This window comes from Ailuropoda melanoleuca, chromosome 15 (assembly GCF_002007445.2).
Source record: "Ailuropoda melanoleuca isolate Jingjing chromosome 15, ASM200744v2, whole genome shotgun sequence".
Taxonomy (NCBI): Eukaryota; Metazoa; Chordata; class Mammalia; order Carnivora; family Ursidae; genus Ailuropoda; species Ailuropoda melanoleuca.
The window spans coordinates 15,377,322-15,391,594 of record NC_048232.1 but is presented as its reverse complement, the minus strand read 5'-3'; the positions used below and the strand labels follow the sequence as shown (position 1 = coordinate 15,391,594).

Below are 14,273 nucleotides of genomic sequence, written 5' to 3'. Positions count from 1 at the left end.
AGCCACCCAGGCGCCCCAAGAGACCATTTTTTCAATATAATGTTTATTTTCTCATTCTCTTTTACCACACATCATACAGACAATATGGACAAGGCTTGAGAAAAGGCATATATATGCCTTAATCAAGTCCTTAGTTTGGGTTGAATTTGGCACTGACTCTTGGGACTAGCCACACCTCGAGGTACCTAGTATAGTTTTGTTGCAAACTCAGCTGAGGAAAATGCCACCAGTGGATGGAAGACTTTTTTTTCAAAATTTAAGATTTTCATTTCTTTTTCAAATCCTTTACATTCCCTCCATTCATTTGGTACTTCCTGATGACCAACTAGAGGAATAACGGAGTCTTTATTGTGAATTTCATGCTGACTTTTGAATGTTCAACAAAGCCATGCTGTTATTCATTTTTAGCATTCACATAGAACTTTGTGTTTTTAAACTGTTGAGTTTAAAGGTCAGGATTTCTGTTCCTTCCAAACGTTAAAGTTAGAAAAACAAAAGCATGGAATATTTAATGCACTTTTGTAAGTAAACAAATCAAACTGCTCTCTTAGTAGTGCTGAGTTTGTCTGTTCTCCACCAAGTCACAGGAATTTGATGCCTAACAGGCGATTTTCATGACACTTTGTGAGTTCACTTAAGTATTATTTTACATTTGTTCTAAATGGAGACCCTTTCACTATAAGAATGTTGTACTATTATACATACACACACACACACATATATATATACTATATATATACATATGTATATACATAATATATACAAATATATAATCTATAAACTGTGTTATATTTTAATCTAGATGTTTTCTTGAAGGAAAATTTCACCCATCTTGAAGCAACTACAAAATATATGATAGTGGTTCTCACTAATCCTGGTTATTTTTTTCAGCATGTAGGAACGTGGTGATTGTGAACCAAACCTATGGCATCTTAGAGAGTATCCATTATCCAGGTCCCTATTCTGACAATCAGCGTTGCAACTGGACCATCCAGGCAACTACTGGCAACACAGTGAATTATACATTTTTAGCATTTGAATTGGAAAATCACATAAACTGCTCCACAGACTATTTAGAGGTATGTATTCTGAAGCTAAATAAATCACTGCATTTTCAGATCAAGTTAGGAAAGCCAAACTAGAAATCATCGTGCTCTGTAGAACTGAATCTCTGTGGCTCTATGCATCTATAATACGCCAACTACCCATGGTATTTGAACAGGTATATTTCGTGTCTCTTTCACTGCATCATATTAATATTAAGGATATTTAATCCACTAAATTATGTACACAATGAAATGTCTATGTTTTTAGGTTTCAGTATGACTTCTGGGCTGATTGACCTTATATTATTTAAATAATCCAGGAGTAAAGGAATAACTTCTATTTTTTGTTACTTGTTTTTATGTTTGTTCTCTATAAACAGGAGACCAGAAAATGTTTGGGTACCTGGCTTTCTTTAATACCTAATTTGCCTGATACTAGAAATCATGATTTTGATTCTTTTTATTTTTAAATTTAAGTACCTTTCAGTTAATTTTTCTTTCAGTAAAACGGAAATTATTTGTTCTGATAATGACCACCTGTAGCATTTATTCAACTCTTTGTATACAATACTATTCAATGAAAATTGCTTGAAAACTAGGTAGCCCAAAGTATCAGGTAATCTCCTATTTTTACGATAAGATACTTTATTCCTAAAAGCTTTTTGGCTAACTTGCATGAGTGAGTTTTTAGGGCTATAGATTTAAAAGTTAAAAAGCCACTTATTTTACTTACTTTATGAATGTAATTATGCATTCATTTATAAAATTATATGGTTTATAAGCTATTATATTAATTTAGAAATTATAGTTTCCACTTTTACGCTTCGTAAGACAATTTTACTGAAACCACTTAAAATATTTTGACATCAAGTTCTCATCATTAATAAAATCACTTTTTAAGTCCATCTAACATACCATTTTTTAATTTGTCTACATTGTACATATACAATACTTTTGAATCCACATATGGTGCTTTCACTAAAAATCTTTTCTGAAGTGACAAGTACCCCCTCTGGTAGCATTAGGACATCTCCTCTAGCCCGAGCCACCTATCAATACAGTGACTTAGTGGGTTTCTTCTCAAGGTGATCAGTGATTTTTAGAAGTCTTGCTTGCAAAGACTTCCCACATCCAGCACTTGTAACTTTAAGGACAAATTCTTCAGGAAAAAAATCCTTTATACTTGTAAAATTTTCTTAACCTTCTTTTTACCAGTTCTTTAAAAAAACTTTTAGCACTGATTGAGGCTGTTTGAGGTTAAAGTATCTTTTCCAAATAGCCCTCTTGTTTTCTAAAACGAAGATGAGAAAGCTTCCTATACTTTGAGAGACTTGGAAGGTCCTGAATATATGGAGTCTCTTGTTTCTGAGGAATAATTTTTTGGGGTGAAATCTTGCTTTGTATTTAGAAAAGTTCAATATTATAGAAATAGTAGCCATAGGGTTTACCCATTAGAAAGTGATATTTACTAGTATTCAAAGAAAATATGATACAACGTACAAGCACAAACTTGACAATGGTTTTAAAGTCCATTTTTCTTGATCTAGTGTTCAGATGGTCTTCGCAAGCTTAATAATGACATGCTTGTCTCATTGTATTTACCTGGGATAGACATCCTTTTCTTTTCTTCACATGGGAAGATCTTGTTCACTCTTTAGAAGAAATGGAAGAGTTGCTTTCAAAGCCCCTTGTTCATACCACAAACACAGCAATTTATCTTATCGCATTTTTGCCAGTTGTGATTGCACCCACATGCCCTACTGGAATGTGAGCCTTTTGAAGGTGTGAACCATCTCCTATTGAATTCGTGACCCATGCATTGATTATAGAGTTGGGATCTTAGAGGAATTCAGTGAGTTCAGGATAAGTTGGCTCTCACAGCCATATTTTAGCATCAGCCTAATGAGAGATGTTAATTAATGAGAAAGAACTGAATTCCAAACTGGCCTTTTTGTATAATTCCAATGCATTCACTGCAGTTCTAGCCCTTTGAACACAAACCAAAAGAGAACTCGGCCTTGCAGAGCATTGAGTGTATAACAATACGCCAGGCACCATAAGAGTGATTTGGTGACAGTACAACAGAGAAAGCTGCAGAGGGGAGGAAGCTTTTGACCTGGACTTTCAGGAGACTTTGGAAGAAAGAGTAGGGGAGGAAATGAGATGGAACTTTTCCAGGGACTGGTTTCCACCTCTTTGGACTTATTTGAGGCGGGAAGGGTAACAAAAAGGCCCATCAGATAATTTTTTGGAAGTGTTTGAAAACTGTCAAATGAAAATACTTATTCCAGCAACCACAGAGCAGCTCATGAGAGGCCCTTCACAGATGACGTTAGAGGCATGCCATTTATTTTGTGCAACACTGATGGTGAAAGCAGAAAAAATACAGAATGAGAACCAAAAGTTCAGCAAAGCCTTCCAAAGAATGACACTGTTGCCAGAGGGAAGAGATTTTTTCCATTTCTGTAAGCCAAGGGGCAAGGCCAGAGCAGTTGCTACAATGGCTGGTCTATGATGAAAATTTTTAAAGCACAAATAACTACTTAAGAAGAGAAAAGCCACAAACACAAAATCTAGTTTCCATTACTTTAATAACTTCTAGTTGAAGGGTTTTTCAAGTAATTAAGCCAGGTCCCAGTTGATGACTGTTATTGCAGCCAGAATTGAGTTATTTTGAATTAATAAAGCTGAAATTATGAAAGGACTTGATTAGGTGCTGGTCAGACATTGTGCCTAACCTTGCTGAGGGGTACGGGTTGGTAGAGATCCCATTGGGAAGCGAATCTATCCTTTATTATTTGTCCTCTGGGCAAAACAAAATGATTCAGACTTGGAAATTAAATTCAATGGAAGGAAGGGTCACTTGCCTGAAGGAGTAAGACCATATTGCCCATGTAATTGTGGGAAGTCAACCTTAAGGATTCATTGTATATCCTACAACTGCATTTCAACTTTTTAATTTTCATTTTGAGTCTGAGTCTCCGCACAGAAGAGACTTCTAAAAGATGACATAGTATACAAATGAAAATGATAGATTTGGGAGAAATCAGCACAGAGATGTACAGGAGGCCAGAGCCTGTATTGGGTCAACTGGGAGCACATGTGTTGTGGGAAGAACAAGGAGGAAAACCCTGAGGCTGTTTTGTCATAGATGCCAAGGGCAGAGAGTATCATAGAAGGTGACAGTGATCAACAAGGCGAGAGGCTCCCAGGGGATCAAGAGGAATCTCAGGGTTAAGAAGTGTTCCTTGGAGATCAGCGTGACCCTGGGCAGAACAGTGTTTGAGGGGTAGCAGGAGTAGGAGTGAGACCACAGTGTACAGGAGCACGAAGGGCGGAGAGTGAGTGTAGATGGAGGTTTGAGTCTATGAATTCGCTGAGTTCTCCTGAGGGAAGAGCATGGAGTCAGAGCTACTTTTCTCTAGTCCTCGTCCTGCATTTCCCTAGCTGGTCCTTATGAGGCCAGCTCTCAGTGGACACCCTCCTTTGATTTTTCTCTTGTATGTCAATGTCTCTTAAAATGCAACCCAGGTTTGGATTCAACACTCAATGAAGCCAACCAGGGCCAAGTATGCTGGAACTATATTATTTGGCTTAGATACCTCTGGTATCATAGGCTGAGGTTATATGGGCTTATTGCTAGTCAAATCATAATGTTGGATTATATTAATACTTCTTTCTCCAGGCCACTTTTACATGAACTGTAATTACTTCATAGCCATACAAAGGAAATTATTCCTAGTAAGTTATATTTGACTCTTCTGCCTGAGAATTCAAACACATCATGATCCTTCTAAACCCCGATTCTTTGGTCTGTAGACACATTATTCATTTACATATAGACTTACTGGCATTGACCTACTACTTCTTCAAAAATAATGGATAAAAATGTCAGACAAGATGGCGCCTGTTTCAAATACTCCAAAATGGTATGTTTCTTTGGTTAAAATGGTCTAATATTTTTTTAAAGATTTATTTTTTTTATTTTAGAGAGAGTGTGTGTAAGCAAGGGGAGGGGCAGAGGGAAGAGAGAGAAAAACCTCAAGCAGATTTCCTGCTGAGTGTGGAGACTGACGCAGGGCTCGATCCCAGGACACTGAGATCATGACCTGAGCCAAAATCAAGAGTCAGACAGCCTACCGACTGAGCCACCCAGACACCCCTAAAATGATCTATTATTTAACACTTTGGGGATAGCACTATTCACACAACTTGGCAATAGCTGATCTCTATTGAACACTTATTATTTGCTAGGTAATTGTTACAGCCTCCCTGTAATGTAAGAAATATTATCCCATTTGACACGTGAGACAGTTGAGGCAAATACAGGTTGTTCCCAGTCACAGACATTAGAGGCGTCAAAGCCAGGCTTTCTACCAGGCCCTGTGGCGCTGGACCAGTGCTTTTAGCCATGACACCACACATCCTCTATGTACATACTCACAATTCTCTGTCATCCTCAGAGGTGACATGAGGGAGTGTCCACGAGCCCTTGGATCGACCATCCTGATGATACTGTCACAGATAGAAGTCCATGTTATTGTAGCATACTTCATAGATAAGTACTGGTCATTTACTATTATAATCACCTTTTCTTTGCTACATTGTGACAAATTATTTTTATTGTCCCATTTAGAATTTTTCTAAAAATAACTGTCAATCTTATTCAAGTCTGAGTTTCCAGAAAAATTTTTTCTGGAGTTTAGAAGTTGAAACATCTTCCCTTGAGCCCTCTGGCTGTTCTCTTACTTTTCATTGTGTGCTTTATACTCTTGTTTGCAGGTACACTCTCCAACTGTACCATTAGTTTTGTGAAAGGGCTGTACTCTGAGGAAAGTAAGAAGCCTCATGACACACATGATAAACCAAAAAACTGGGGAAGAGCGGGAACAAAGTCAGCTTCGTGGTTTTTTCCTTGCATGTGTATATGCCATCCCATCTGTCTCCTCTGCATTTCTACAGCCTCACCATTTTAGCTTCCGTATGGCCCCTGAGCCATGACTCCACATGACCATTTACCCCAAGCTCTTGCAACAAATGAGCCTCCCCTTGGGAACAAATTCCCAGCACAGGGGCCTCATCTTTTTGAGCCTGATAGCAAAGGCATGGGTCTAGCCCACTTATGGATAGATGGTCCTCTGGGCAGTATGACTGGCTCTGGCCAGGAGCAGTGAAGTTCAGGCCTCTGGCCATCATTGCTCATAGATGGTGTGTGAGGGCAGAGGCAGAATCTTTGAGTATGGCTCTGCTGGCATGCTAAAACATTTCTTCAACATTCATGAATTCAGCAAGATTACACAATTTGTTCTGTAAGGACTGTACCTTTCAGTACTGCAGAATATAATTCACTTAAGCCCCAAAAATTCATTTAAAGGAATTGCCTGTCTTGATCTTGCAAATTGGATTTCAATGTCTTTTCTAGTTTCAAAATTCTGCTAGGCATGTTTCTGTTTTTCCTTTATCACATTATGCTCTCTTTCGCAAGTGTTGATCCATCCATATTTTGATCTTTCATTTGCCCTAATCATAGCTTAAAAAAAAACAACAACATATTTTTTTTCCTAACTGTGCTCTTTCCCAGAGTTTAGATAATTTGTCTGTGTGTTCATAAAATGGTCAGAAAGTTTTTATATAGCCCCATGGTTCCTTTTTAATTGATTTCTTCAGAGGTTTCCCCTTTTATTGCCCCAAAAGTTAGTCCTAGTTTTGTGGATAGAATTTAATTTTATTGGAATTTGTAATGTTTCTTGAATTTTCTTTCTATTCTCTTTCTATTCTCTATTTCTTCTCTTTTTTCTTTAATTGCTAATTGTTTTGGTCCATGGGCTTATATCTCCTTTTGAAGTCTGACTCCCTAAAACCTTAGGCTCATGACTGGTATGTCCAGTATCTCAGGCTCTAGGGACATTGATCACTGTCTCCTAATGTTTTGTTCTGCAATAACAACCACTTCTTTACTGTCCAGAATTAGTCCAGACTAGTACTTCTTTTCACTATTTTCTTCACTTTTTGAGAAAGGAGAACATTTATAGAATTTATCAAAAGCAGTGCTTTTTTTTTTCCCACTTAGACATTTGAGAGATGTCCAGATGGTTGAAATTATCTCCCCTTTGCCACCCCCACATCTCTCTTTGTGCTGCACTAGTGTTGCATATTTCCCTTGTAAAAAATTGTAATCTCTACTGAGGAAGAAGCCAATGGGGGCTGATGAAGCCCCTATAACTGGCTGCATTCCGGAGTCACCTGGAGATCTTGTTAGAAAAACGTATTCCTAGAGCTTAGCCCAGACCTACTCAATCAAAGTCTCTGGGAATCTCAGTAGAGACAGTCCCCCCAAGCCCTCGGGCCAGCACTTGAGACCGCTGTCTGCAGCCCACTTCTACTCCGACAGCATGTTGTACCCTCCCTTCAAAGCTCTCTCCTGGGAAGTCGTAACTATTTTAATACTATTAAAGATTTCCTTTTTGATAAGTCTCACTTTTCCATTGCTATAGGTGAATCACGTCTTTGTCTCACCAAGGCCCAGTGATACGGTCACGATATTTATCTCATTATGTAAAAAATACCAGATTTACTTTGCAATTTTCGTGTTGGGAATCTCAGCTTTCTCCCCCCATCTTTAGTTGGCACCTTTGCCACTATCATCTTCCAGTCCATTCTGTATACCCTTCTAGGCCTTCCACTTCGCAAGCCTTCCTCTTCGTGATGCTAATGACTTCTGTCAAATGCATTTCCCTCTAGTCTTTGTAAGATTCATTTTATCTCTTGCCAAATCCTCCTTCTGATGTCATCTTGTCCACCAGATGTTTATATCATTATTTATTACACTCCCGTATCCTCTTCCAATTATAAAATCATGCATTTCAAATGACAGGATGGACCAAAACAGAGGCTTCTAGTCCTGTACTCATGTTTTCTAAGTCTGCAGCCTGAGCAACATTTTCCATCAGGCTTGTGTGATACTGTGATTAGTTAAGGTAACTCGAGCTGTTGTTGTTATGCAGGACTCGTAAATTTTCAGATGCTTGATATAATACAAGTTTATTTCTCAATCATGTTAGAGACCCATGCTGGTGTTCCTTGCCTTCTACATGGTGATTCAGAAACCCAGACAAAGGGGAAGTCGATTTGGGGAAACCACAGAACTCTCTCTGCCACAAATTTTGATAGATGTTTCACAAATAAAGAGAACTAAATTCTGATAAGTTTTGAGAAATGCTGAATTAAACACAGTTAAACAGCGTTTTTTGTTTTGTTCTGTTTTTGCTGTGGCATTTCCTGAAGCTGTTACTACCTAAATATGCATAGTTCTTTCACGTATCCATTCGTTTGGTCATCCAAATACATCTTCGACCCGCAGACTATGGAAATATAACTGTTTTCACATGAGTTTTCCTTGTCTTCACTGAGAAGGCAGGTGGTAATCAATTTAGCACACAATACAAATTTAATGGTAAGCTGTGTTAAGTCCTATCAGGGAATATTACCGGTTCTCCAAAGACATGAAACGGGAGCACCGAGCTCATCTGTGGGTCAGGGAAGGCTTCCCTGAGGAAGAGTAACTTAACAAGTTCAAAAGAAGCTGAAAGTTTCACCAAGGGAAGCTGTGGTCGAGGAACTGTCACAGATAAAGCTGGATACTAGTTAAAGTGGCAAAGATAGATTTTAATCAGTAATACACTCCTGCAGTAGGATCCAGCATGAGCTGCACTCCATTTCAGTTTGTACAGAGGTGGCTGGGCATTTTAAAGGGAGAACTAGGGCGTTGGGAGGAGACCAGCAGCTGGAGCAGTCAGGGAAGTGAGAAATGACAAAAGGTTAGTCAGTGTCAGTGTGGCGAGGCCAGTCGAGTGTGCTGGCCGGCAGTGATGGAAGCTAGGATTCTATCCTCCCACACAGACTGGGAGAGGAGCGTCCTATCCTTCCAGATGATTCCATTCCAAAGGCATGCTTCTCAGATCCTTGAGAAAGGCCCTCCTTAGTTGTAGGAGGCACACATACCTCTCAGAGGGACAGAGGAAGGAATCACTGTCGTAAGCCCTTCTTAGTAAATGCTCTAGGAAAGGTGATCAGGGGACTATCTTCAGGTATTGGCTGGAACAAACCGCAAATCCTCTTGGCAGCGTTGAGCTTTCTCAGGCAGGCACTTGAACGGGGGGCAGGATCTTTCCAGTGGTGTGACCTTGTTGGAAACTATGTTAGTGTTTAAGTCTTTTAATTTGGGTAAGGGGGAATGAGTGGGTGAAATCATGTGTGCCGAGAGTCTGCATTTTTATAGGCAAAGGTTGAGGCCTAGTCAGGAAGAAGGTTCAGAGGAGCCTGGCTTGAGTCCCCTGGAGGAGAAAATTCTTGTCAGAAGCGCGGGAAGTCCGGTGTGGCCGAGGCCCAGCGTGGGGCTGCCAGGCGGGCAGGAATCTGCCAGTGTGGCACAGCACTGAGCGTGTGTGAGGAGTTTCAGGGACCGCCTTCGAGCGGCAAGAGATCTTCCAGGAGCCTGAGCAGGGCAATGGTATGCTCAGACTGTCACCTTTAAAAACTCTGGCTTCGAGAGAAAATTGCAGGGAGGTGAAAGTGATAGTGGAGATCCAGTAAGGGGAGTTTAATTACTAAACTTCCACATACCTCAGTTTCCAGAACTCTAAAATGGGGATAATAAGGGTACCCGCTGTATAGAACTGCTGGGAATTTTAAAATTAGGTAACACATAGGAAGGGCTTAGAATAATATTCAGCTAATAAATATTATTTATTAAATGCTAATAAACATTATTTATGATTATTTCAACATAAACACAATTTGACGGATTAATTTTTGCTCTCGAAAACATTTTGTAGCCAATGCAGAGCTTTAGTTTCCAAAACAGCCTTCCCAGTTGTGACGAACAGAGATTGGCCCCATTTTAATGAAAGCAGGACTTCTGTCTCCTGGCTTTTCTTACAAAAGCCACAGGGATTCTATATCTGAATCTAAGAAGCGTGGTGGTTGAAATCCCATTTGCCAGTTGGGGAAAAGCAGATGAGATTTTATGTCTTAGCAGCAAAGGGTCTGAGCTGACTTTCCGCAACACGGCACCTCCTTAAACACTTCCCAGGCAGATGAGTCATGCTTCCTGCCACTGTCTGTCAGAGGAAGTTTGCTTCTAGGATGCCTGGCATTTTGCTTACAATTCAGACATAAGCTATTTTAATTCTGAGGATAACTGCTACGCAAAAACACTCATAAAAAGTGACAACGATACCCCAAACAATTCAGTTTATGTTTCTACACCAGCTATGAGCCTAGCATTATGCTTAATCGTGATCTGGATTCAGAAGTTTAGAATGAAGTGTATCTATTGATTCATTAAGCCAAATACTTGATATTCACATTAAGAGTAACAAGAAGCATTTTAGAAGAAATTTAATACTCCAGGATTGCCCAAGTAAAGTGTGGTTTTTCTTTAATCATAACAAATTAAAAGGAGAGATATTTATATCAGTGTAATCAAAATCCCTTTCCTCAAAAGGAAATGTTGATCTTTCCTGACCATCCCTCACACTGAAGAATTTTCATGTGATTGCATTAATTTGCTGCAGTTAATGAGGCAGACACAGCAGCCTTCAAAAGATAGCCTTTGCTCTTGGATTCAAAAGAAACTCTGTGTGTTTCCCCTCTGAATAGTCTCTCAAACACGAAGGACAGAATCAGGGTGAATGATAATCAGACCTACAGATAATGTCCACCCTACACTGTAGACAGTAGAAATCACCTCAGAGGCTTGAAACTTGAAATTGCTCTCTATCCACACTTCCTTCCCTGGTGGTCCTCACCTGGCTCTCTCCTCACACAGGCCACAGGCAGCCAGTGCATGGAGGGTCCCTTCTAGCATTTAACAGGCACGTGGCTTGAATAAGAATGCAGAGCTCAGAATGCTAAGTTTTAGAATTAGGAATCATTGTTGTGGATTTCGGTTAATTATCTTGATTGTCTCCTTTTTTAAAATAGGAAAGATGTCCAACTTCAATGTTTCAAAAACGCAGTACCCGAGGTCCTTCCAACTCCTGGTTCTATGATTCCTTTCGTTCTATGAAGCAGATTTCTCCCTGTTTCTGAGTCCACCTCTCACAGATGGTGAGGCTTTTAGGAGGCAGAATAATTTTTTAAAGATGTTTAGTGTTTTGCTGTGGCGGTGTAGTTGGCAGAGAGAGTGCTGTGGTTCTTGGAATTAAATGTTCATGTTCCCATGGGAGAGTAGGCTTGGCTTTCAGTGCATCTCGCTTACCACTAGGGAGGGAATCAGGCATTTAGGGCTCCATCAGTGACTACCAGAACTTGTGTTTGTGAGAAGTCTTAAGTCCCTGGACATCTGAAGGAATTCTTTTTAAATAAAGAATTAGTCTAATTAATGATAAAAACCTACTTATGATAAAAAAAAAAAGGAAGCATTAGGGACAAAATATGGTTTTAAATTAATGCTGAAGGAGATTACCTTATATAATAAAATTTTAATGGACTCATTCTCACGTATAATCTTGAGATGTGTATAAAAGACAATGGAGATAGACAGTATAATATTTTTAGTAGACCAGCTGGGTAGCTAAGAACCTAAAACGGTATGGAATTTTGAGAATGGAAAATCATTGCCAATGCATATCTACATTGCTATGTCAGTAGGTCCCCAAAGATAATGCTTGAAGAAATAAACTTATCTGATCACATAGGAATACATAGTCTTTACAGGACATTTGGAAAATATAGAAAAACCTAGATAAAATAAAAATAACCTAAATTATATCCCTACTAATAATTTTTTAAAAAGATTTTATTTATTTATTTGACAGAGAGAAACAGCAAGAGAGGGCACACAAGCAAGGGGAGTGGGAGAGGGAGAAGCAGGCTTCCCACCAAGCAGGGAGCCCAATGCGGGGCTTAATCCCAGGACCCTGGGATCATGATCTGAGCCAAAGGTAGATGCTTAATGGCTGAGCCACCCAGGCGCCCCTATCCCTACTAATAATTTTTGGTGGTATTCATTTCCTGTAGTTGCTCCTTATATATTTTATTTTAATATTCGGAGGGGATCATTCTGTATGTACTATCCTATAATGACTTTTTTTTCCAGGTAACAATAGCTTGTGAATATTTTCCCGTGTTATTCATAATGCCACATCATTTACAACGTGGCACATTCTGTCATCCCAATATGGCCACTTATTCATGTGGAACATTTAGAATCTTTGTCAAATTTCCACTATTATAAACAATGCTGAGATAAACATTCTTATAGCTAAATCTTTGCACACATCCGTGATTAGACAATGATTTAAAAAGTGAAAAAAACAAATCAGCCATTGTGGCTTCTAACATGAGTAATATACAGAAAGCAGAAACAAAAATGTCAATGTGCTATAAAGAGGGAACAGCACCGAGCTGCCACTTGGTAAGAACACCATCTCATCTGTGTGTGAGACAGACATCTAATTCAGAGTGACACAGAATAACTCAGAATGTGGTCTTTGATGGGTTTCTTGCTGTCATGCAAAGCCCAGCATTATGAGTAATTATTTAATTTTAGATGGGTATTTCATAGTTCCTGCCCCACCCTGTGAGCACATGGAAGTGTGGCTTTTCCTGTGCCGTGGGGAAGATGTGTGCCTGTGCATCAGAGAGCATGGTGCACGGCCGCGTGTCTGATGGAGGACCCTGCCTCCTGGGGCCATCGTGGAGCCAACCAGAGTCTACCATGCTCTCTGTCTATTAGCTTTCATCTTTAACATTTGCCTAATTTACCCTCCACAATTCGATTAAGCTTTTACCCCCTTAGGCTTTTCTCATCCACAATGGGAGCCTTTTACCCTACTCTATGAATCTTGTTTGGCAATTTCTACTATTGTTAGAGGAACATTTCAAAGACCTTCAAATTTAAAGTAAATGCTGAAAGTTCCAGGTTTACCCAGGAGATTTATGTGTAAACTTTGGCAGTAACATTCCTAATAATTACTTTCATGAGGCAGTTCTCATAGGTCCCGTTACAGTTGTTTGGGGGGGGAATCTGAAGAAATGCCCCAAGAATTCACCAGTTCCCACCCCTTTGGAACACCAGTGACAGTGCAGCTAGAGCTGCAGGCTGGCTGGACAGCCACAGGAGAGGAGGCAGCAACAAGAGATACATGTGCAGAGCCACTTTCCCTACCATTTGTCCCTCCCTTCTCCACATCCTCAGGGCAGCCTTGACTGATTTCCTAATGCTCTCTTTGCCACCATCCTGTTATGATCCACGATCTCCCTCCACCCCAACACGCACACCATGCTTACACTCTCCCCCACAGTATGATTTGCTATGGGCTATGCGTCACGCACATGGGGAATGGGCTCAGTGTCCGCACAGAACCATGTTGTCATAGCAACATGCTGCAAGCAATGGCCGTCCATCTCCTCACAAGTGATTCATTGATTCACTGCTTCCCTGTCTGGTCTGCCAGGGATGATTTCTGTGAATTGTTTTACATGAGTCAGCTCAAGTTCTCTATACCCATCATATTTTTCTCTCAAAGCTATTTCTAGAATGGTTTCTTTGGAAAAAAATGTTGGTTCCCTTTGCCTCCGATCAAGAGTTAAAGTAACATTTTGAGCACATTCCATATGCCAGGTCTTGCACTCAACCTATTACGTGGTCTGTCTCGTTTGCTGTTTACAACAACCGTATAAGATAAGTACTATTATGATGCCAAATTTATAAGGAATTTTAACTAGGAAAGGGAAAGTAATTTTCATGAGATTATATTCTAAGCAAAGTTTAGAGCTGGACGGGACTGTGTACCTACAGCCTGATCACAGTGAACATAACTCTAGTATGCTCCTCAAGTGAAATTACTTTCCTGCTTGCGGTTGAATATAACCTGTTAATGACACTGGCTTTGCAAGGTGATCTATAAACTCATTGAGCATAGTTCTCAGAAATTTTGACTATGTTCTTTACACTGACTAGAATTTTCATTCTCTATAAATATGACGAGACTCTCTGTTACACCCAGAATTCTCCCTCATGGCAGGCAAATTATTTCCATACATGTTAAACTCTAAAGGATAATTTTTTTTTTAAGTTTTTAAAGATTTATAATAGAAAATGGACCAAAAAAACTTTCCCAAAGTTTCTCCATAATTTAATAATATCATCCCAAAGAGACTCTTGATTTTATTTCTCTGTTTGGATGATATTTAATTCTTAAAATTAGCCATCCACTATAA

General features: G+C 39.5%; 1 protein-coding gene across 1 annotated transcript in view; it reads left to right on the top strand.

The window, feature by feature from the left end:
* The window catches only part of CUBN (cubilin), a 259,861-nt gene that overhangs the window by 71,137 nt on the left and 174,451 nt on the right, over positions 1-14,273 (top strand). The window contains exon 27 of the mRNA XM_034644347.1: positions 892-1,079. Within this exon, the coding sequence (XP_034500238.1) occupies positions 892-1,079 (188 nt within the window). The remainder of the gene's footprint in view (positions 1-891; positions 1,080-14,273) is intronic.